At 42.6% G+C, this 25768-nt stretch overlaps 1 protein-coding gene across 2 annotated transcripts; it reads left to right on the top strand.

Moving 5' to 3' along the window:
• The first annotated feature begins 4908 nt into the window (after positions 1 to 4908).
• Positions 4909 to 25221, top strand: LOC106565895 (leucine-rich repeat-containing protein 38). Of its 2 annotated transcripts, none has more exons than XM_014133560.2 (2): positions 4909 to 6501; positions 21505 to 25221. In XM_014133560.2, the coding sequence occupies exons 1-2, from the start codon at positions 5874 to 5876 to the stop codon at positions 21750 to 21752; spliced, it is 876 nt and encodes a 291-aa protein (XP_013989035.1). In that variant the 5' UTR covers positions 4909 to 5873; the 3' UTR covers positions 21753 to 25221. The 2 variants fall into 2 exon arrangements, with proteins under 2 accessions (XP_013989035.1, XP_013989034.1); XM_014133559.2 differs by lacking the exon at positions 21505 to 25221 and adding an exon at positions 6713 to 7008.
• The last annotated feature ends 547 nt before the right edge of the window (positions 25222 to 25768 follow it).

The following is a 25768-nucleotide window of genomic DNA, read 5'->3' as shown; positions in this document are numbered from 1 at the left end:
TCTCCTGCCTCCCTTCCTGGCCTGGCACAGGGCAAGCATACCAGATTCCCAAATGCCAATGGATATCTGAAGACCCGACAGCTGCCCCTGCATCTTGAATGTCTGTCCATTACATTCCCAGAAGTGTTCAAAGGGAGGTGACATTTGCTGTGTGGTGCCTATGAACCCCCTACCTCCTGTCCTTGTTCCTCCTTACTCCATTTCCCCTGCACCCCCCCCTGCAATAGCAAAAACCCAGCATGGGGCACCAGCAAAGCCAAATAACAAGCTGCACTTGACATTCATCATTTATTGATGTGCCCTGCTTTAATTGCAGGTGGAGAGCCTCTCACAGTGGTTAACCGTGGGGAAGGAAGGCCCTCCTGCCTCGGCCCCACACTTACTAACTCAGCATGCTGGGCTGTGCTCAATGCTGGGGTTATATAACCCTGGTGACACTCAGCTGCCTGCCTGCCGCCCAGCTGGGGTTTCCTATCCTGTCCCTCTCCACACGCTACCCACTACTCGCTACTCGTTACTCGCTACTCCCTACTCCCTACTCAATACTCACTACTCAATACTCACTACTCACTACTCCCTCTCACTACTCCCTACTCACTACTCACTACTCACTACTCACTACTCACTACTCACTACTCCCTACTCACTACTCCCTACTCTCTACTCACTACTCACTACTCACTACTCACTACTCACTACTCCCTACTCCCTCCTCTCTACTCACTACTCACTACTCCCTACTCCCTACTCCCTCTCACTACTCCCTACTCTCTACTCACTACTCACTACTCCCTACTCCCTACTCCCTCTCACTACTCCCTACTCTCTACTCACTACTCACTACTCCCTACTAACTACTCCCTGCTCTGCAATCTGCTTTATAGTTTATAGGTTGAGAGGGAGGATGTGCAGTCATTATCCACTAACTTGGAGTGGATTGGAGGAGGGCTTTGATTGGTGTGTGACTGATTGAAGATCCCTTCAAGCACAACCTCTGGTCTAATCCTTGGATAGTGAGAAGTATAGTGAGATGTCATTGTGGGAGATGCTGAACTACAAATTCCTAGAGATACAACGATTTGTCAATGTGAAAATGCCCTTGATCAGGTATGGACAAGATTGTATTTTCACATTATGTTTTGTATTCGGTACAGACAACCACACATTGTTTTCACCCATTTCAAGACAGCCTCTCTGTTTTAATATATCTGGCTTGGGATTCATTTATCTGCATAAACAGCAATAGCAATGATACATTTAGTGTTCAGTAACGCAGATGTGGCTGACATTAATGGCAAGGTCCTTGATATCCACACCGATTGTTATTTCTCAAAATGAATCCCCCAGGACGAGCAGCGGGGTAAACCTGGATCAATGTTGGTGCTCGCAGACAAGGTCAGTGATCGCTGAAGCCCGGGCTTATATTTTTCTCTCAGGTTGTATTTACACTACTTTGAACACCTCAGTGACTCGACATTGGTCTAAATACTGAGGGATCGGTTTGTGCTAACAGCTGTCAGGAAAGTGGTGTTTCACGTAGCCTTTATTTTTGACAGACTAAATAGCCTCTCACATCTTTTAGGTTTGGAGTGGGATTTGAAGCCATTGAGGATGTTACACAAAAGGTATTTCATGAATCATCCTGAATCATCCTATGCTCAAGGCACACACAGCATAATACAGAGATACAATGGAGTTGGAATAGTATTAAACTCATAATGTGAAAAGTAAGTAGGGACTTTGCCAAATTATATCCGCAGAATGTGAATGGCCTATTTGTGCTTTAGCGTAGACTTGCCCCAAATACACTCCAGCATCTCCCTCCATCTGGCAGCCGATATAAAGATCTTCAAGCCCTGTCCCATCATTCTCTAGTTACCATACTCCACCACCATTTTCACACTGAGAAAGAGAGAAGAGGTGGGCCTCAATGACCACTTTGATAGTGTTGTTTATGCCTAGTGCTAATTATACTGACATCTTATGGTAATCGGTAATCATTTCAAACCTAAATCAACCCTTCAAAGTTTCCTATCACTCACCCTGGCTCTTATGCACTGAGTTAGACAGCCAGCAGACCTGAATTTACACACAAGATAACAGTTTACGACTGAACAGCTCTCATCAGGGAGTTGGAGGCCATCATACCTGCTAAGAGTGGTGCTCCACATGCATTTCAATTTGGAAACCTCTCCATTTTAACCAAATCTCTCTGTTCTCAGTCCATTTCATTCTGAGCAGCTTGGCAATTACTCAGCTGGCACAAACATTCCACAACAGGATGGGAGGAAGGGATGTCTTAAACACAGTCATGAATATAGTAATTAAACATGTTGATTAAAAATAAATGACAGTTGGAAATTACACTCATAACAGCCTACAGTGTTTGGATTCTGCAATTTAGAAGAATATATCACTTTGAGTCTTGAGTTTGTCTATAATTAAATTGCTGGTTCAAAACAAAACAAAAAAGGCAACAGTGAGTCAGCTAATTCCGTGTCTATGATATAAAACCTGTTAGTGTTATAACTAACAAGTTTTATATCATAGCGGCGCTAAATCCAACATAGAACCAAGCACTATTAATATCCAATGTCTGGCTTGCCTGTAAATACAGAGATGGGAAGCCGACCACAGGCTGAGTAATGCTGCTCATAGATCCTCTGCCTGGCAAGTCTTCACATAAGTCACAAGTCTAGTAATGAAGCCTGGCAGTTAGGGTATAATAGAGATGTGCTTTTCCCTTGCAGAGCACAATATGAAACGCTTTATCATGGTGCTGGAATAGGTCGAAAATATGAAGTTATTTTGATGAAGAAGCTGCTCTCCTGCCCTGAGCGATATTACAGGTGTGCTTTACAGCAAAAACATCTCACTTCAGCTCACACCCTAAAGCAGGGATGTGAGACATTGGTTTACGGATGATGAGGTATAATGTATGTGCGTTGCTGTTATTCACTGACAACTGGAGCTGTTTGCATTGCCAAACACAATGTATTCTGTAAATATAGACACACGTTCTTATGTTATGATGCCGAGGTTGGGAATTACTATAGAGGGTCACTAGTGGTAATAACGGCTCAGGCAGGCGGGGCTTCTATTTACCCATTGATATATACTCCATATTCTCCCATTACATCCCATCATACAGATCCTTTTACTACTCCATCTCCCTCCACGTCTCTCAGGACTCCCGCTCCTCCACTCCACTGTGTCCCTGTGCTACAACCTTGGTCTAATTCCATTTGCCTGTTGATACAGATCCCATTGGGGAAATCTAATTGAGATTCTGAATTTAAACCTGTTCCACTGTTGTGGTTTGAGATGCAGTCACTGGTCCCTTTGTGTTTTACTATTAAGGATATAGATTGTTTTACTATTAAGGATATAGACACACATGGGCTCAGTGGCTGTATGAAAAAAAGGTATTTGTTCCCATCAGGCAGTTGTAGTGCAATCTACTGTGACAGTGCATCAAAAGGATCATTGTATAACCTGAGCTGACTTAAAGTGCTGACGTTTGGCTCGTAGTGCAAACAAGGGCGAAGGTTATATGTGCAGTTTTTGAAAAGGGCACAGTTGAGACTTTTTCCATTTTCCGGGATAATAATGAAGCATCTGTCTGACTGTACCGTGGCAGGGTTGTGTAACGCTGTCTGTCACCTTCGGACAAGATCTTCTTGAAAATGATGATGTAACTGTGAGGCTGTCTATCAATGCATTGTCTCGTCACTCTCAGAGACTCGGGGATTAAGACTGTAGGAGAGATAAGTAATATTCTGTTTGAGGGAGGACAAATAAAACAATGTTACATTCATTATTCAAATATAAATCATTTTTAACCTGGATGTCATTTTTGTATTGTTTCATTGATTATGTAAGGGGCTGTGCGTTCTACGGAAAATAATGAATGAGTAAAAAAGACATATATAATTGCTGCACTTAATTCGTTGACCTGCTTTCTATTGATAGTTATTTGATAAAATGATGCTGATTCATGATTTCGACTGGCTGAGGGAAGCTGCCTGCCTCCCTTACAAAAAAAGATTGCAGTCAGAGTGCAGTATAACTGCAGTTCTTCTGCAATTACTGCGTCCAAAATACCACAGTCAATTTTTTTGTAAGGGCTGTCTGTCTCATCCCGACTCCTGACTTGCTCATTACTATGGGACAGCTGGAGATCGAATTTGAATATTGAAACAATGTTGCAAATGTTGGAGAGACAGACAGCAAGGTTTATACAAATCTCCACTGTTGAAAACAAAATGTTATTCTAAAAGAAATGTGAGATAATGTCTAGATTATTTTTATAGTGGCGATAAAGTTTATAAATTGCCTGGCTGAGCTGATGAGACAGTGGATTGCGCAGTCAGATGGAACAGAGTAAATAGGCATTTTAATGTCATAGATTTAGCCGGTGGTAACTTGTGGAATAGACATCGGATGGAATGCGGTTTTAACCAATCAGCATTCAGGATTAGACCCACCATTGTATAAAGGGAAATAGTGCGTTCTCTAGAATACCCTTCAAGCCAATCAGAAACAAGTATTCAACAAAGCCATTCTATAAAGCCCTTTATTCTAGTCTATGATATCAAAAGGTTAAACAATAAGATATGCAAAATACAAATTAAAAAAGCGATACATAATGATACAGCATATTTTGTAATATCAATATTTTTATCAATATATATTAATTAATCATACATTTAATTATTCATTTATTTGCTAAATTCATGACAATCATTACTAGAAATTATTGGGATTTAAAAAATCTGAGTGAAACAACCCAAATATTTTTCACACTAGGAAGTGACATCATGTGTTGTCAACATGGTAAAGGCACGCCTCCTTCATAGCAATGAGGAGGGCATGAGATAAACCCTGGCACATTCTGAGATAGACAGACATTCAATTGACTGCTACTGTGCTAAATTCAGGATTGTCATCTGCATGAATATGACTTCTCCACGGACATTTGGATTCTCTCTCAATAGCAACAGAGCGTCGGGACCCAGCTGGGGAGTGTTTTGTCGAGGTCTGCTCTGCTGGCGAGTTGCAGAGCACAGGGAGATAGAGAAGGAATAAAAAAAACCTTGCATACACTTCAGCCGTGTTACTGTTGGATTGTATATCCTTTTAGATTAGCAGGCAGATCAGATCGACAGGCATTCCCACGCAATAAACCTTGCTATCTGTCTCTCCGACATTTGCAACATTGTGACAAATGGAGGGAAGCAACACTTTCCCTCTTCACTTGATCTGCCTGAGACTGACTTACCCCGGCGCGTATCCTTTTGTGTCAGAGACCCAGGCGTCCTCCTCAGTCAATCCCCCAAGATTGTCTGTGAGTTAACCCGGCGGACAGAGCCCCCTCCTTAGCCCCCCTCCCCCTGTCTGTGCCCCCAGTTTCTCTCTATTCCTGCTTCGCTATAGTTTCTATTTACCTTTGCTAAACTACCCTCCTCTTTCTGCTAAGATCTCTTTCTTTCTCTCTCTATCTAGCTCGCTCACTCTCTTTCGCTCTCTCTCTCCCTCCCACTTCTTGCCATCTCCCTTCCCTAGCTTCTTCAAAGCCAGCAGTGCTCTATTCTATCCAGGATGCTTGCTACATGATCTCTCGGAACACAGCGTTCGACGCTGCTCTCTCGCTGCCTGATGCCGGAGCTGTCTCAGATTTTCATCTCAAGAACGGCAGGATGCTCCTGCATAGGGATTGATCCCCCCTTTTTCCCTCTCGTTCTCCCCTTCCCCTCCCCTTTCCTAATCTCCCGCCCTCTGACCCTCACCCCCACTTCTCTTTCCCGACACCCCTTCCCATTCTTTCTCACCCCAAGCCTCCTCTGCCCCTCTCTGCTCTTACCCCCTTGACCATGTTGCCATGTGTCTGCTGGCTCCAGCCTCTCCTCGTCTTGCTGTCCTCTGTCTTACGGGCTCAGGGGGAAAACTGTCCAGCGAGCTGCCTGTGCCCGGACCCCCACACTGTGGACTGCAGCGGCCGTGGACTCATCCGTCTTCCTGATGAAATCCCCTTGGACGTCCGCAGGCTCCTTCTGTCTGACAACTGTATCCCCCGCATTCCCTCTGACTTCCTAGTGCTCTACAGTGACCTGGTCTACCTGGACCTACGGAACAACTCTTTGTCCCACATCGAGCCAGGCACCCTCAGCACCTCTTCCAGGCTGGTGTTTCTGGACTTGGGCAGCAACAACCTGACTGAGATCCCCTCGGGGACCTTTGGGCAGTCCCGTAGCCTGATCAAACTCCGCCTGGGCAATAACCCCTATCTGAGCAGGGTCAATGAGGATGCATTCCTAGGCCTCACCTCCCTGCGTGAACTGGAGCTGGAGCGTAACGCCCTGTCTGGCCTTCAGGTGGGGGCGCTGAGCCAGTTGCCCTCTTTACGGGTGGTGAGACTGGAGGGCAACCCTTGGGTGTGCAACTGCAACTTTGCCAACCTGTTTGGATGGCTGGAGGAAAACAGTCAAAAGCTTCCAAATGGTAAGTGTCTTCATCAGGGGGATGTTAGTTTACTTACAGCTGGCTTGACCTAAATAAAGGAAAGTCATGCAACATTAAGATTATATTATCTCAGCAAATCCTCTGTCATGCCATTGCTGTGTGTTCTATTTATATTTTCCCAGTAGAAAGAGGAACCCCTTCCTCTGTTCTAATTTTGGCTCCCTCTTTCTTTTCCTGCCCTAACCCACAGTGCCAGGGAGAGTAATGAAAGACAATGAGAGACGAGCTCTAGGGGGAAACCTTCAGGGGGATGGTCTCAGATACATTTCACTACAGACTGTCTGCAGCTTCATCCACATCAGCAAAACAAACACAACAACAGAAAGTCAACACCTCACGTTTACAATTCTGCTTGAGCATGAGATTTATGTTACCATGGTTCTGTGTGTAGTGTACTGTCCAAGCCAAACACCTGCCTCTTCCCTCAGGCCGGTGGTCTATCAATGTTTCCCTAAATCAATAAATGAGTGAGCGCTGTTTGTATGACCACTGTAACCAAGCTCGCCCTCCCTCTCTCCTTCCTGGTGGTGGAAGCTGGAGCCCATCCTGTCCTTTACTATTGTGTTTCTGCCTGGGGGAGTTAGGTAACGTTACGGCACTGATGTGTTGGCGTGGGCCCCCTCTCTCTCTGTGTCTCAGGGACACTCTCAGAATGTGTGCACGGCACACAAATATGAAAAACAACAAAAGACAAAGGGGATTACAATTCTCCCACAGGAGTGTGTATCCCACAAAGGGTAACGTCTGCTTACATGGAGATGATTAGACTGAACATCCAAACCCAGCACTTATTGTTGTGGGATTCATGTGTTTATAATGCAGAGGGAAACAAAGCTTAATTGTAGAGATTTGCATTTCTTCCACTCTTTTCAGGGTAGAAATGTAACAATCCTCAGACTACAGGATACACAGTAGCCAACTAACCAATCCAATAGATTCATATTTTAGAACTTTCAGATTTGACTCCACATTACTCCAATCACCATTTGTTGTATTTAGATAAACTAACGAGCCACATGTTGTTTGCTTGACATCACATTTGAATAGTATTTAGATATTGTCCTTGAAAATGCAAATATTGTCCTTATTTATTTGTTGATGTCTATTCATAATAATCATTCAAGCAAGGCTGTGTATAGCCCACCAGATAATACTATATAGAACCACTAACATGTAGGACACTTTGTTGTTAGAATATTACGGTCCAATAGTTCAGGTGTGCTTAATCTAGATACCCCAGATGATATGTTTCACACTGTGAATGTAAATATGTGTACTGTATTCAATTCCAAGGTAAAGCCTCACAGCATAAAACATCATGAATACGTTGTCGGCATATGAACCAATAGACAAAGTACATAAATAAGCATGCACAGCTGTCACTGTCTCCAAGCCAAGGTCGTTCCACGGGGGACATACTGTAACATGATGATCTACACACTTATGGGACATCAACACATTGTAATGACAAACATTGACCCATCTCATCTTACTGTATCTGTACCCTTTTGCAAATATGATTTCCTTACTGGGTTTGATGGATAAAGGATTACTTAGATAAACTAAGATATACAATCTATAATTCAGGCAAACTGGGTAAAGCTGACAACAGCCCTGGGATCCTGTCCATTATATCTGTGTGATACATTACTCTGTGGATATGGACATCATGTTCACATAACCTTACTTTGTTCTTCTTCTTTAATCATAGGAATGCAAGGACAACAGTAGTTATGTTTTATAGAGGCTTGTGTGGAGACAAATCATATTTCTAATATTATTTTCCAGCCAATGCAAGCAGTGGGTGGACATTGCAAATCACTGACAACTAACAAAAACATCCTCACACATTTAGTTTGTGCATTAGCATGTCATTGCCATCCCTCTCCCTCTCCCTCCTCCTCAATAATAAAGCAACCACAAAAAGTTGGGGCTGTGTGAGAAAGAGAAGTTGATAAATTGTCAGGAATACCTCGTTCTCCATGGTAAGAGACTGCAAATGCATTCATCACTGGTCCTCAGTGTTGTCTACTGCAGGCTGTAATGAATTCTATTAGAGACGCTGGCCAAGCACACATCAGCAACAGTGAACAAGAGGCCATGGGCCCAGCGAGCCAACCCCTCTGGAAAATCTGCCAACTGGGCCGAGAGATGCACTCTCAAATTGAGTTAGCAGTGAAGCTTTTCACCTCATGTAAGGCACTTATATTCAAACCAGTGAGTGTTTACTGTGTGACCTGGCTAGGAGGCTTTGGCATAAGACTGGTGAAAACCACCTGCCAAAGATTAAAAAAACATAGTGACCTTTTCTATTTAGCATCATCAACCACACCCACTGGGCACAGATGTCAGTTAAACATCTAGTTTTGATTTACATTTGGTTGAGTTGTCAACTAACGTGAATTCAACGTGAAATTAACAAAACATTTCACCATGTCATTGGATTTAGGTTAGAAGTTTGGTAAAAAAAAGTATGAAAAGCCCTTATGTTGATGACTTTTTGTTAATCCAATCAGTTTTCCACATTGATTCAAAGTCATCACATAGATTTCCTTAGTTGAAATGACGTGGTGAAATTACGTTTTTGTCCAGTGGGCACTCACACATACTTTATGTTGCGGTAGACCTGAAGAACACTTTGCAGTTTTTGTCAGAATTGGGAATATGAGTGATATTTACTGCTGAATGCATTTGCAATTTAGCAATTCATAGAGCACAGGGGCACAGTGTTCTGGAACTGCCTCTGTGCTCAATAAAAATAAGAAATGTTGCTGATGCAAATACATGAAGTCAACAAAGCTGTAAATCTGAAAGCAAAAGGAGAACTTATGATTTGAAGTCCCTGGCTGCAGCTCCAGAGGCCTTTTCAAGTAAATGTAATTTCCCATGTGGGTCTGGGATATCAGAAGTGAAATCATCCTTGTACAGGTTTGCTGAGAATCTGTCTAACGATCTAACCAGTCTCTTCTCAACTGCTCACATTGTAAAGGAATTGTTGTGAACCACACCTACAGAAACTGTTCCCAAGGACAAATTATAGAGTCAGACGCACCTACACGCTGCTAACAATACTAAGTTGGTATTGCTGAATTGTTGGTATGCGTTGGTGTGAAAACTTCAAACCGCCCTAAATATTCTCTGAGTATTGTGAAATGACCTGATTCATGAGTGGTGATTTTTGTGTGTGAATGTGTGCATGCATGTTTGGGGTTGGAGCTGTTGACCACCACTATTCCTGCAGTGACAGATGAACAGTCATTTATGGAACGAGGTTGATTTGATAAGCTCCTAAATAAGTATCAACCCTTCACAGAACCATGATCAGTATCCTCCTTAGGTGTATGATTTGTCATACAGTAATGCAACCCTTTAATTCTGAGCTAAAATGGTAGTGGTTAGGATGGATACACAAAACGCATCAACAGACAGTTTATGTTACCAGAATAGACATGGAAACATGGAATAATTAAACATGGACACATTCCTCTATCCGTATCTGTCAAATCATTCCCAAATTACCATACAGAAATCTCCTTCAGATCTACAGGAATCTCCCTCTGTCCTAATCCTGTTGTTTCTCGTTGTGGATATGATTTTATCATGGATTAGACCCTGTCTAGCAGCAGCAGGAGCCATTTTGTGCCTGTTCTCTCATGCTAATTTCCCATGTGCTAGATACCAGTCCACTGCACTACATACTAGCATGTCTCTGTTTGCATAACTGTGATTGGGTCACTGTGCTGAGTGGGTTGTAAATGCCTAAAATCCTGGGCTTTTATGGATTAAAAGCGTTGCTGTCCAGATGACTGTTTTACAAAATGGACAAATGCATAAGACACATATATACTGTAGCTATACCTGTTAATAATGTATTTGAATCCATCTTGACTGTAGATCCCCATATACAGTCATTAGATAATGTGACTGTTGTAAAATGATTCATGACTGATCTTAATCTGAATCATGTGTCATGATGACCCACCTTGCATATCAATTGACAACCTCTCTCCATAAACCTGCCAAGTATTCAGTCTTTGTAATCAGATGTTTGTCAGTCCACTCCTCTAAGGAGACGTTCCTGTACGCAGGTCTGCCTGTGTGCCACTAATCAGGCACCTAAATGTTTCATTAGGGGAATGAGTACAAACATGATCCACCCCTGTCTCCAGTGCTCTTGGGTTAAGGATGAACAAAGGCCATGCATCATTTAGAGCAACACAGTTCTATAGCACAGTAGCCAGCTGGGTAACAGGAGCCACAGACACAGACAGGGCAGGACAGGGCAGAGCAGCTCCCATGGGTCCCTTGGGCCAGTGTCTGAGGCCTAATGTGTCACAGCTATCAACACCATTCATGATCCACTGCTCATGTGACAGGATCAAAGCCTGAATTTTCCTTCACAGCCTATTAGGTTACTTCCCAGAGAGCTTCTACCACACTGCATGAGCAGCTCTCTAAGTATGACGCCACTGTGAATTCACTTGCTCTCCACATTACTGTCGCATATACAGTATGGAGTTAACATTGCATTACATTACACAATTATCAACTGTCTTTGCCTCGGGCATGGATGTCAGGGAAAATGTATTATTATATATAATGAGGGTTACATTGAGAAAATTGGACCTCTCTGAAATGAAAATGGATGGCCCTCCCTTCAGCAAAATATATTTTACCGAAACGAATAATTAAAACATAAAGTGCATAGCAGAGAACATGCCTACCGTTTACCCTCACTTCTTGGACAGACCAGAGCCTTAGATATGCTGTTTTAGAAACGGTTCTTTGTCCTGTAAGCATTACATGGCAACGCAGGAATTTTGATAGTGCACAGGGCTGCCAACCAGAAGGTTGTGGGTTCACAGACCACAGTGGACAAGAGTAGGGGTGGAAATATCACCTTTATAGTAAAAGCATTACACAAATCTATCGTATTTGCAGGTCCAAGAAAACATTGCCTTTTATAAAAATGTAATTTTACATATTAGCAGAATGTTTTTAAATACCACACAAATTAACGAAATGACAGGCTATGGACAGAGTGATTGTCCTATGTGTTCATCTGATCATATTTCTCCAATGCCAAATCAAGTCTTGTTTGCAACGAAACTGTCCCTGTTAGCAAATAATTAAATCTGAGATGTCATTAGGAATCTGAGTATGGTACTTTCAAAAGGGGCTCCTGAGTGGCGTAGCGGTCTAAGGCACTGCATCTCAGTGCTAGAGGTGTCACTACAGGCTGTATCACAACTGGCTGTGATTTGGAGTCCCATAGGGCGGTGCTCAATTAGGCCAGTGTCGTCTGGGTTAGGGATTGGCCGGGGTAGGCCATCATTGTAAATAAGAATTTGTTCTTAACTGACTTGCCTAGTTAATTAAATAAATAAAACAAGTTAGGCCTACCTTTCCACCCTAGACAGAGTAGATCTACCGACGCAGAAACAAGCGTTTCCCTAAAAGCTGTCTGGGTTTAAACACTTTCTATTGTAAAGAAAGTGAATAGCTGAATCAATTGATAGTGACAGATTTAGATTACTTCCCAAGCCAAGTACAGTTTTTGTCTTCTCGGCTATAAAAGGTTGTAGCTCAGCCTCTGAATGTCAAATAAATGAAACAATGATATCCCCATATACATCGGAGTCTTTCCCAGATATTTTCCTGGATATTTTAAAGCATCACAGAAAGAAGCGCTGTTATCGATCACTTTATATCAGATCTGTTTTATTTTCTTCAAAATCTTAAGCTAACAAGGGGTAGGCCTGTACTTTTTGCCATTTTCTTCAACAAAATTTAGGCCTACGGAATACCCTTTCATACCCAGTCAGTTCGACTCCTGGTTTTAACTTAACTGCCCTGACACGGAGGTAGGCTATTTAAGAAGTGCCTGGTGGGTGGAGGAATTGGCCAATTAATCTATGGATGTAGCACCCTATATACTAATTTTGTCTGTCAAACAGGTAGGCCTAACTATTATTTCTTAAATAGGAAGAAATAGCCTCCTGAGTGGCACAGCGGTCTAAGGCACTGCATCGCAGTGCTAGTGTAACCGATGTGAAAGGGCTAGCTAGTTAGCGGTGGTGCGCGCTAATAGCGTTTCAATCGGTGACGTCACTCACTCTGAGACCTTAAAGTAGTTCGTGGCACGATGGGTAACGATGCTTCGAGGGTGGCTGTTGTCGAAGTGTGCAGAGGGTCCCTGGTTTGAGCCCAGGTAGGGGCGAGGAGAGGGACGGAAGCTAAACTGTTACACTAGAGGTGTCACTACAGACCCGGGTTTGATCTCGGGCTGTATCACAATCAGCTGTGATTGGGTGTCCCAGAGGGCGGTGCACATTTGCTGTCCGGGTTAGGAGAGGGTTTGGCCGGGGGGACTTTACTTGGCTCATCGCGCTCTAGTGACTCCTTGTGGGGGGCCGGGTGTCTGCAGGCTGACATCGGTCATCAGTTGAACAGTGTTTCCTCTGACACATTGGTGCGGCTGGCTTCCGGGTTAAGCGGGTGGGTGTTAAGATGTGCTGTTTGGCGGGTCATTTTCGGAGGACGCATGTCACGTGTAAACAAAATAACAAACACAACAGCCAACAGTTCCGTCAGGTACATTGACAAAACGGAAAACAACTACCCACAAACCCCAAAGGAAAACATGGCTTCCAATCAGAGACAACGAAAGACACCTGCCTCTGATTGGAAACCATACCCGGCCAAAACCTGGAAAACAAAACATAGAACTAGAATACTAGAAAAGCCCCACCCATAAACAGAAAACCCCAAACCACCCAACATAACCACCTGTCATGCCCTGACCGCACTACTATGGCAAATTACCTCTTACAAGGGTCAGGACGTGACAGTAGCCCCCCCAAAGGTGCAGACCCCGACTGCACCCAAACAAAAACCCAACAAAAACAACCCCAAACACAAAGGGAGGGAAGGGAGGATGACAAACGTCTATGGCGGGTCATGCGCTACACCCAGACCCTTCCTCTGCCTCCAATCCTCCAGCAACGGAGGTGGCTCTGGATCAGGGCGTAACCCCCGTTCCGCCCGCAGATCCCTCCGCTTCTGTAACCCTGGCCTGCGGATCATTATCGGAGGAATCGGACTGTAGATCCTTACCGGAAGCTCTGTGCTGTAGACCACCGCTGGAGAATCTGTGCTGTAGACCACCGCTGGAGGATCTGTGCTGTAGACCACCGCCGGAGGATCTGGGCTGCAGACCGTCGCCAGAGGTCCCGGGCTGAGGGGCGTCGCCGGAGGTCCCGGGCTGAGGGGCGTCGCCGGAGGTCCCGGGCTGAGGGGCGTCGCCGGAGGCCCCGGGCTGAGGGGCGTCGCCGGAGGCCCCGGGCTGAGGGGCGTCGCCGGAGGCTCCGGGCTGAGGAGCGTCTCTGTAGGTTCCGGACTAAGGGCCTTCGCTGCAGGCTCCGTGCCATGGGTCATCACTACTGGTTCCGTGTCATGGATAATCACTGGAGGCTTTGTGCCATGGATCATCACTGGAGGCTCCGGGCCATGGGTTATCACTGGAGGCTTCGTGCCATGGATCATCCCTACAAGCTCCGGGCCATGGATCATCACTGGAGCCTTCGTGCCTTTGATCATCCCTACGGGCTCCGGACCATGGATCATCACTGGAGGCTTCGTGCCATGGATTAACACTACAGGCTCCGGGCCATGGATCATCACTGGAGGCTTCATGCCATGGATTATCGCTGGAGACGTCGGACCATTATTAGAGGCTTCCTTCGGGGCGCTGGAACTGGTCTCACTGAACTGGGGAGACGTACTAAGGGCCGAGTGCTCAGGCTGTACCGGGTTATGGATGCGCATTGGAGGAATGCTACGTGGGGCTGGCATAGGAGGCGCCAGGCTAGTCACACACACCTTCAGGCTAGTGCGGGGAGCAGGAACAGGACGTACTGGGCTCTGGTGACGCACTGGAGGTCTGCTACGTGGGACTGGTATAGGAGGCACCAGGTGAGTACCACATACCTTCGGGCTAGTGCGGGGAGCAGAAACAGGGCGTACTATGGTGGCGCACTGGAGGTAGAGTACACGGAGCAGGCACAGGGTACACTGAGTCTTGGAGACGCACTGGAGGTCTGGAGCGCACGACCTGCGCAACCCGTCCTGGCTGGATGGTCACTGTAGCCCGGCACGGGCGCAGCGCTGGCACAGGGCGAACTGGGCTGTGCTGGGGAATGAGGGCTGCTGTGCGTAGAGCAGGCGCAGGATCAACTGGGCCGAGGAGATGCACTGGCGGCCAGATGCACTGAGCAGGCACACTCCTTCCTGGCTGAATGCCAATCTTTGCCCGACAGCGATGAGGAGCTTGCATCGAGCGCACTGGGCTTTGAATGCGTATGGGCGATACAGTGCACATTTCGGCATAGCGCGGTGCTTACTTCGTCACCTGCTCCCCACGGTAAGCACGGGGAGTTGGCTCAGGTCTCCATCCTGACTTAGCAAAACTCCCCGTGTGCCAACCCCAAAAGAAATTTGGGGCTGCCTCTCGCACTTGCATATTGGTGGATATAGCGCCTCATAATATCGCCACTCCGTTGTTGCTGCCTCGATCTCCTCCTTCGGCTGGCGATACTCCCCAGCCTGCCTCCAGGGTCCTTTCCCGTCTAATATCTCCTCCCAAGTCCACGACTCCAAGTACTTCTCCTGTTGCTCCCTTCCACGCTGCTTGCTCCTTTGTTTGAAGGGTTATTCTGTCACGGCTGTTTGAAGGAGCGGACCAAGATGCAGCGTTTTCGTAGTTCCACATATTTATTTAAACGTGAAACTTAATGCAATACATAAATAACTTGAAAATACAAAAACAACAAACTGTGACGCAGGAGGAACAAACACACTCACAAAAATAATAACCCACAAACCACAATGAGAAAAACCCCTACTTAAATATGATCTCTAATCAGAGGCAATGAGGATCAGCTGCCTCCAATTAGAGATCAACCCCAAACAATCCAAACATAGAAATAGACAAACTAGAACCTAAACATAGAAATAGAAAACATAGATAAACCAAAAACACCCACTGTCACGCCCTGCCCTACACTACTCTAGAAAATGACATCTTACTAGGGTCAGGACGTGACATAGACACTGTATTCTCAGCACCCAGAACCAAACAGTCTGTCAAGAGACTGTGACAGGGACTGAGGAACCTGTCTGTCATGTGTAGGAAATCAAACTAGGATGTTTGTCTGGTAGACAGACAGTATTTTGGAGGATTTGTGTAACAGGTGTCCACTGAAGCTTAGAGCTCTATTCAATCCGCATCGCGGAAGTTAAGCTTTACAGCGTGTTTGATATTTATAGGCAATGCAGTAATATGAAAATGCAGTAAATGCTGCATATGTCGGCTAAATCGGAAATTACCTTTACATCTGTAGCGCTTGAATAGAGCCCTTAGCGTATGTAAATTACACTAATACTGTATATGACCAGAGGCACAGTGGCCCTAATCCAAGGCTCTGCTCACTGAAAAACTCTCTCCATTTGGGGAGAAAAAGCTGTGGGTGGACCATGGTGCGTTATATAACCTATTTGTTCTCTATTAAAGAAATGGTAATAGCATGAAACTGCTCCATTTCCACAAGAATCAAGGCCCATTGTTTTCAGTTTAAAAGGATTTCACCCTTTTTTCAGTAATTTCCACATACCGAAAAAGTGTCTGTGGCCTCCTGCATAATGTATCTATAAAAATAATGTGTTAACCACAAGATAATCAGCACAGGTAAAAAAATATCCGCTGTCACCTAAGAAGGGATTCATTTAGTGTTGGAGGAAAATAGGGCCCGTCGTCGTACCCCACTAGGAGCAGGATATCGTAAATACAGTAACTCCAACAGGACTCTGCAGGCAAACTTTGCTCTCCAATCTCATTAATCAAAGTGTAGGGAGATGCTGGGGTAGAATTACCAAAGACAGGCCCATCTCAGAGCCTAAGGCTGGGTCTCCTGGGTCATGAGTTTGCCATGCAAAGTGCCGTGTGAAAAGCAGAGGCCATTCATCTCTTATTCAAGTTGACAATACAGCTGGTTTTAGCAATGTAAAGGATCCCAAGACTATATTCGACTCCTCTCAACTTTGAGTGGAATTTATATGCAGCCTCTTTATAAATTTTCTTGGGCTGTCCAGGTGAACTTTCCATCTGACCATGCAATCCCATTTTACACCTGTTTTGTAACATGGGAAGCCTATAATGTATAGGTGGTGAACATTTACACTGTAGTGAAAAAGCTACAGTATTGTTAGGTGTATGACGTTGTCATGCACTTCAAAGTTTTATGCGGAACAGCAATGATTTTAAATGAGTGGCTATTTTACATTTAAGTAATTTAGCAGATGCTCTTATCAAGAGCGACTTACAATTAGTGCATTCATCTTAAGATAGTCAGGTGAGACAACAACACATCACAATCGTATCATGTACATTTTCCCTCAACAAAGTATTTATCAGCAAAGCCAGTGCTAGCGGGAAAATACGTTGGGGGTGCCGTGAGAGTTATTTAACCTCTTGGGGCTAGGTGGGACGCTAGCGTGCCACCCGTGGTGCACTCCATCAACAGCAGGTGCATTTCAAGAGCGGCAAATTTGAATCCAAATAAATGTCAAAATTCAAATTTTTCAAAAATACAACTATTTTACACCATTTGAAAGATAAACATCTCCTTAATCTAACCACGTTTTACGATTTCAAAAAGGTTTTACGGCGAAAGCATAAATTTAGAGTATGTTAGGACAGTACATTTACAAGAGTTGTGTGTAATGTTTTGTCAAGTCAAAGACAGGGTCACCAAAACCATAAAACCAGCTAAAATGATGCACTAACCTTTTACAATCTCCATCAGATGACACTCCTAGGACATTATGTTAGACAATGCATGCATTTTTAGTTCTATCAAGTTCATATTTATATCCAAAAACAGCGTTTTACTATGGCATTGATGTTGAGGAAATCGTTTCCCTCCAATAACCGGCAGTCAAGTCAGCATCACAAATTAAATAATTAAAATTAGAAAACATTGGTAAAATATTATATTGTCATTTAAAGAATTATAGATTTACATCTCTTGAACGCAATCAACTTGCCAGATTTAAAAATAACCTTACTGGGAAATCACACTTTGCAATAATCTGAGCACTGCGCCCAGAAAAATACGCGTTGCGATACAGACTAGACGTCATGTTGGGGAGATCTAAAATCGAAAATACTATGTAAATAATCCATTACCTTTGATTCTCTTCATCAGATGTCACTTCCAGGTATCACAGGTCCATAACGAATGTAGTTTTGTTCAAAAAAGCTCATCATTTATGTCCAAAAATCTCTGTCTCGTTAGCACATGATGTAAGCCAGCCGGACTTCTCGTCATGAACGAGGGGAAAAAATATATTTCCGTTCGTTCAAACATGTCAAACGTTGTATAGCATAAATCATTAGGGCCTTTTTTAACCAGAACATGAATAATATTCAAGGTGGACGAATGCATACTCTTTTATAACGTATTGGAACGAGGGTACCCAACATGAACTCGCGCCAGGTGTCTAATGGGACATCATCGTTCCATGGCTCTTGTTCGGTCAGATCTCCCTCCAGAAGACTCAAAACACTTTGTAAAGGCTGGTGACATCTAGTGGAAGCAATAGGAAGTGCCAAAATATTCCTAAGCCCCTGTGTTTTTCAATGGGATAGGTTTAAAGTCAATACAACACATCAGGTATCCACTTCCTGTCAGAAAATGTCTCAGGGTTTTGCCTGCCAAATGAGTTCTGTTATACTCACAGACACCATTCAAACAGTTTTAGAAACTTTAGAGTGTTTTCTATCCATATATAATAAGTATATGCATATTCTAGTTACTGGGTAGGATTAGTAACCAGATTAATTCGGGTACATTTTTTTTATCCAGACGTGCAAATGCTGCCCCCTAGACCCAACAGGTTAAGATTGTTAAGAAAATAAAGCAGATCTGATTATATAAACAACGCTTTGGTCTGCAATGATTTATGCTAGAAACAAGCTGTAAAATACAGTGGAAAGAAACTAAGGTAACACTTTACTTGACACCGTGTCATAACATGTTATAACAGGTCATAACCATGTCATAATATGTCGTAACAGCTGGCATAACTTATCATAACCTGTCATAATATGGTCATAACACTGTCAAAACCAATATTTACACCTGTTGTGACATATATTGCATTATATTTCTGTGTCAAACCCCACAGAAATATGATGAGATGAACATATGGGCCTATCTCTCTGTCCATTCTTGTGTGGAATTTGATTTATAAAAAAAGACTGCTAATATGAAAAATGATGTAGAATGTTAAAAAAAAAAATATCTGACATGCAAATACGATGATAGATTCATAAAATACTTTTACTGTAAAGAAGATCTTTCCCCTCTTGTCCACGGTGGTCTGCGAACCCACAACCTTCCGTCCGCCATCCCTGCGCACTATCAAATTTCCTGCATTGCCATGTAATGCTTACAGGACGAAGAACAGTTTCTAAAACTGCATATCTAAGGCAAGGCACTGGTCTGTTCAGAAAGTGAGAGTAAATGGTAGACATGTTCTCTACTCTCCACTTTCATTCATTATTTTGGGTATAGGGGAGGGTCACTTGCTTTTTTCAGGGAGGATTTAGGGGAAATATATTTTGCTGATGAGAGGACCATCCATTTTCATTTCAGAGAGGTCCCATTTTCTCCATGTAACCCTCATTATAAATAACGTTCACTCCCTTAGGAGAAATAATTAGCCCTGTGCCACCAGATGCTCCCGGATTATGAGCAAACACATAGTCAGATGACGAGAGAGCAGCTGGAGTGGTGTTCTCTGGGAAAATACATGTCTCCATCAGGGTCAAAAAGGGCAACATAGACTGAGATGAACTCAGCCATATTGACAGCAGATCGGCAGTTCCAAACGCTGCTGGAGACTAGGAATTCCACATGGGTTGTGCATTCAGGGTACACTAAATTAGAAGGGTTGCAGCTACGGGGTGGGGAGCGTCTGTTAAACCTACAGGGAGAGGAGCGAACTGGGATGGGAAACACACATACTTGCCAAATCTACAAAATAGCAAAATGAGATTATCAGAAAATAACTAGGTAAAATAATCAAGTGAGAGTGGTTTAAAGCCTTCCTCTCTTTCCTTCCTTGAATAACTCCATAGAACAACTCTGCAGATCAACTGTAACATAATCCTCTGGCACCTTACATTTATAAAAAAATATGAGAAAACCAGCTGCATTCCACACTGCATGGATGGCAAGTCCTAAAGCAGAGTGGATTGTAATGTTGACAGCAGAACATGATGAGCTGTGTGTGTGTGTTTGTGAGAGACTGAGAAAACATATATGCATGCATGCTTTGGCATGTGGCCCACCTCCAATAGGCTTTCTCTCTGCCCACCTGTGAGTTAACATTTTCATTGATATGTCTAGCTTTTTCATCCCAGTGTAAAGAGCCAATTTATTTACTGTATGCGGTTGTCCTCCCAAGTGGCCAGCCTTGTTCGAGTAGAAAAATGTTATCTCATTTTATACCTTTGCTAGGTGTTGTCATGCTTAAACTGTGTTGACAATGGCTTGTGCTGTAACTATGCAGCAACGTTATGGGGTGAAAGGGATGTGGTCAGCTGTACAGTGATGAATGTAGAGGTCAGAAGTCAGTAAGAGTGTCAGTGTCGGTGACTAACCGGTGCCCTGCAGAGCTCATGTGTAAGACAACTATAAACATGCCTTTCAATCAAAAAAGCCACTATGTATCGAATCAATTCTCTTCATCACGTGGACTTGAGTCAGATATGTTTCTCTACAAGCTAAACAGCCATGATTGTAATGCAGCACACTATACAGGAGCTAATTAGACCAATTAATCAGCGGTTTAACCTTGCAGTGTTTTCAAACAACATTATTGCAGCAGCCAATGTCAAGAGGCTTGTTTGTTCATTACTTTCATTACTATTCTAGACAGCATAAAAATCAATGAGGTAGTAGATGAACGAATGCAGTATTAGCTCAGCTGGCAATTTAGTCCTGGATTGAAAGTACATACTGTAGTATTATAAGGGTGTTCGAAGTTGCCAGAATACATCATTCCATTTTGTATCGGTTCAGCTTTGGGAATTATATAGCCAAGCCACCTGAAAATCTCTCTCACACAGCGCAGACCTGAAAGCCTTCCATATGCATAGGTAGAATCAGTGGAACTTCTACAGCCTGTAATCTAGCCAGCTCTCTCATCTCACATAATGTTATCCCATCAGCACAGCACAGGGCATGTCAACGGCACTTCAAATATTTACTCAACGTTAACAAATTGGTTCAGTGAGGCTATGATCCACAGCTCATGTCACCTTGGGACTCAGAATTAAGACTAATGACATTACGATGGAAAAATACCCATGGTTTGTTCTTTCCTCAAAATGGGATGAGTGGAAACTAACCTTGAAATCCACAATGTGATGTCGTTTTTGTCATTGTAAACGATATGTCACAGTGACTTGGACACTGGTGAGCATGACAGACCGATTTATTATGGTTACATCTTGAGATAAGTTCAGTGAATGTGCTCCTTATCTCTGGTTGTCCCAGACAATGCTGTAAATAAAAAACAGAGGTTATTCCAAGTGATTTGTTTGGTTAATTGACTTCTATTTACCCCCAAGGGTCATAATTCAGAGAATTTGATACCAATCCAGACTTTCCATTTAATAAATAAGACATAATAAAACAAGTATTGGAATAACAAAAACTCTTTGTAAGTTATTATTGCATCTAGAGGTCAATATCTCGATAGTTATGAGAATTGCTGTTATTTGTGAAGGTTAGTATAATTGTTTCTGCTAGAGGGGACAGTTTGTTTTACACGATGATAATGTGATAATGGGGACTCTATGTCTGGGGTTTCTGTGTGGTCCTAATCCCATTCCTCTTCCTTGTCCCCTTGTAGGAGTGGAGGGCATGGAGTGTTCATTACCCATGGACGGCAGACGGGTGTCCCTGAGCCAGCTATCACAGGACAGCTTCCGGGAGTGTCAGATCACCCTTACCTTAACAGACTTACTCATCATCATATTTTCTGGCATCTCTGTGTCCGTAGTGGCCATCATGACCAGCTTCTTCCTGGCCTCCATTGTCCACTGTTTCCAGCGCACAAGCAAAACCACTAAGGGAGATGAGGAGGAGAGTGAGGAGTGAGACTGACTGTGTCCCTGAGCACGCCTGAACTGACACTTCATCTGGCCTGACCGTGAGACCAGACTGCTGCCCAACATGCTGCCCAACCTGCCGCCTCACACAGGTGGAGAACTGGGAGAGGAAGAGAGGGATTGAGTGGCACATTTTGCATTGGTTTGTGGGGTTTTCCAAAAGCCCTGATACGGCAGATGCTGTTCTCTCTGCATGTGTGGAAAATATATAAACATGTCCCAATGAGTTATAGTCAAAGATAGAATAGATCATTCTCTATGTCTATAGTGTTGACAGTGTGCTGTGGTTGCTCTTTAAAAGCATACTGTATAGCTCTTTAATACACACAAATTCACTGGTGGTTGATGATTCGATAGGAACACCAAGATGTAGAAAAAATATCAAACAAGTTTATAAAGAGTTGCATACTTTGCAGTTAGCTTTTCAGTGCCCAGCCTAGATCCAAACAAAGACATTATTAGACATAACATAAACGCAAGTAATACAGATTTTCAGAAAAACTATTTACATTTGGTTTGACATTTTTACATCTTACAGAGTCATTAAACTGTGATTTATTTTGAAATGAAGTAGCTATAAGTAGCCGCAGGCTCTTAGAGCCCAAAATTAATGCACTGAGTTTTGGCTAAGTGAAAATGTTTGTTGGAGGATACAGTACGTCTCATATTGAACCAGGGCCTTAGACTGCCATTTTAATCCTTGGGCGGGCCAAAACAGCGTAAAAAGTGTACTTTCCGTGATTGAAAAACACTTTCAGTGTAAAATTAAATGACTAAAACCAGATATAAAGTATGTAAAAAAGATAATAAAGCTATATATATTTTTTTTTATATATCAACTTTGAGAACTAACAATCAGCAAAAGCTAGACAGTCAGGGAGAATTGAACACTTCAAAAACAATGCATTTAGCAGTATTGATTTTGTTATTATGTTCGAGCATTAGAACACAGCATTAGCCAAGGTGAAATTGAATAGAATTGCAGGAAATTCACTTTAAATCTGCTAAGATTTCTCTCAGTGCAAGGGATTTTTTATTTGAATTGCAGTAAATTGGCTTAAAAATGCTGAAATGTCTGTACATCATCAAGATGGGGGCCGCTAAAATGTCTGTACACCATCAAGATGGGGGCCGCTAAAATGTTCAGCCGCCACCCGACGAGCCGACCGCACCCAATGCCACTCGCCGAGCTACGTCCAGTATAATGGAATGTCCTGCCTTCTCAAGGAGTTCAATATGTTTTATTTTGGGACTGCCTCACAGGTTAACTAGCGTTCTGCAAAAATGGTTTTGCTGTTGCAGAATGCAATATTAATTAAGGGCAGCAGGAGGGGTAAAAGGAGTGTTCTGTGATGGAACATATAATTCATCTGACATATGCAGGTAGTCTCCGAGGTCTACAGATATTTTTATATCCAGTATATATCCACAGATGTCTGTATCAAAGGAAATATAGTCAACAAAATGTTAGAAAAAGATTTACATCTTCCAGATGATACATGTTCCCTAGACTGAGAATTGTGAATTGTGTAAAATTCCATACATATAATCTAATAAACAATGATAATTATAGGTGTAGAACCAAAATAGAATTGATGTGTCAAATACTGCACTTTAAATGGTGACCGTTGTATCTGAGTTTGGCCCCGAACTCCACTGAGTGGACTAGTGTTGCCTATATCTGCCAAAGATTAGGTTTAGAGGAAATGGGCATTAGGGACTTCCATGTGGATTATGTAGTGTACCGTGTTGTAGAGTTGGTTCTTAATAAAAAGGAATCCACAGTATAGCCAAATAACATTGAATTGATGTAACTGTAAAATCACTTATGGTCTTCATGCAGATTGCAATTTGCTTTAAACCTTGATAAGCTTGATTAGTCAAATGTATCATTTAAGCTAGTTGGTTTCCCTTCACATGGCAAGAAGAAAATACATTTAAAGCTATGGATAAAAAAAACGGCATATTCACGAGAGGATGTCAAGCTACAAAATGCAGAAAGCAGAGCAAAGAATAACATACATTTGGATTCTTTCTCTTAAAAAAGAGAGAACATTTATGAATGTCAAATCTTTTTTGGGAGGAATTACATTATGAACAGGGCAAAATATCATGTGCAGCGTTTTCGAGTGATGTGTTTCGCAGTGGGGAAAAGAATAAGACAAATGTGGCCTTACATGTCTTGGAATCAATGTACACCATACAGTTGATGCACAGAGATGTCATATAAAAGGGATACTTCTGAGCTCTCAGATACTATCCTTGGTTGCTCATTATGTACTGTATGTTGTTTAGTGTTGGATTTCATCCAACATTTTCAATGGGATAGTTTGAGCAATAGATGAACAACGAAGATGTCCTTTTCATGGAATATTATAGTTTATATTACAGCCCACAGATTATTGTTTCTCATACCCTGAATATGATGTTATCTATCATCAGTGTTGGATGCATATCAAACATTGGTTGTCAATGACTACAGGGGAGACCAAGTTTATAGATTTTCTTGGCAACACTGCATAGGATGGACAGCTGCATGAATTGCTTATTATTGTTTGAGAAATGATTAAATGCTTCAGTTAACCATATGACCATCATACAGTATGTGTAGCATAACATTGAGACATATAACCATAATGAAGACACTGAGATAAATATATGTCTGTTTATGCAGTTTCCTGTGAACATAGCATTGAGTATGAAGTAACAATAATAGCAATCTATTAATTGTCAAGCATGTGTCATTCACAATATTCAGTATAAAGGAAATTAATTATCCTGACTAATCATCCACCACAGTGGGTAATGTAACCGGTATTGGTTTTACCATGAATAACCAACAGTGTGCAATAACAAATATGTCTTACATGAATCCTTAGCATAATGGAAGTTCAGGTCCTAAAAGCCACAGAAATACACCTTGTAAGTACAGCAGATAACCTCTAACTACTATGTAGTTACAGTGAAATTATATGACAAATATTTTAGTTAGCTTGGAGCAATTTTCAGCATGCCGTTTATTTAATTAATTCAATAGTTTGTAAGTTATTCATTCATTTATCGTTAGATACAAACAAAGCATGTAACCCTAGTTTTTATTTCTGCTTTCCAGATTCATATGTATATTTTTCTATTAAAGTCTATGGGATTCAACTCTTCTGTGTCTTCACATATCACATGGGAGGTCTCCTGGCTGTCTGTGCCAGTTCACCTTGACAATGGTTCTATATCCTTGAAGAACACATGTCACTGATGGATACTGTCGTATGTGTTTTTCTTGACTTAAAATAAGATGATGTCACTCCACTTTATGTTTAAAAAGTTAAAGGTGGAATCAAGGCTGTTAAAAACAATTAGCATGTTTGGAAACATATGGTGTGACCTTTGTGAGCTGTCTGAATCCATGTCATAAAGATAGTACCATTGGGTTGTCAGCATTAAAACTGTTTAAAATCATATGAAAGAAAGTCAATTAGGCTTCTTCTGTATTTCTGTTACCAGACCTGTAAGCCTTCACACGTAGGGACATACTATTTTGACCAGGCTATTGCATTATTCTCGTAGACTGTGAAAAGGTCATATTGTGTCAACCACATAAATCATTAGCATATATATACATGGCCTGGACATCCTCTTCATCTTTGACATGCATTGATACATTATTACCTGGTAATAAGTCACACCACAAATGGCATATCCAATCAAATTTGGCATAGATCTGACAGTAGGCTATCTGCAATCAGTTGGCAGCATTTAGGAAAATGATGTTCCTTGCACAGTTTTTTTGCTAAATTTGTAATTCCAACAAAAAAAAGCTATGAACAACATTATCAGAGCAGGATGTATAATGTATGTGTGCAAAAAAAAAGAAAAAAAAGTGCCCCCCCCCCACACACACACACACACACACACACACACACACACACACACACACACAGGCATACATGGACATAGAATCTCACATCACTCTTTTATAACACACTGAGGTACACTCTCTTCCCCTGT

The sequence above is a fragment of the Salmo salar genome, chromosome ssa12, assembly GCF_905237065.1.
Source record: "Salmo salar chromosome ssa12, Ssal_v3.1, whole genome shotgun sequence".
Classification (NCBI taxonomy): Eukaryota; Metazoa; Chordata; class Actinopteri; order Salmoniformes; family Salmonidae; genus Salmo; species Salmo salar.
The sequence above is the reverse complement of the archived record's forward strand: the minus strand, read 5'-3'. Positions and strand labels throughout refer to the sequence as shown.

Coding starts and splice junctions, on each gene's coding strand:
- LOC106565895 (XM_014133559.2), top strand. CDS start 5,874: ATGTTGCCATGTGTCTGCTGGCTCCAGCCTCTCCTCGTCTTGCTGTCC. Junction 6,502..6,712: donor CAGTCAAAAGCTTCCAAATG/GTAAGTGTCTTC, acceptor CCTAACCCACAG/TGCCAGGGAGAGTAATGAAA.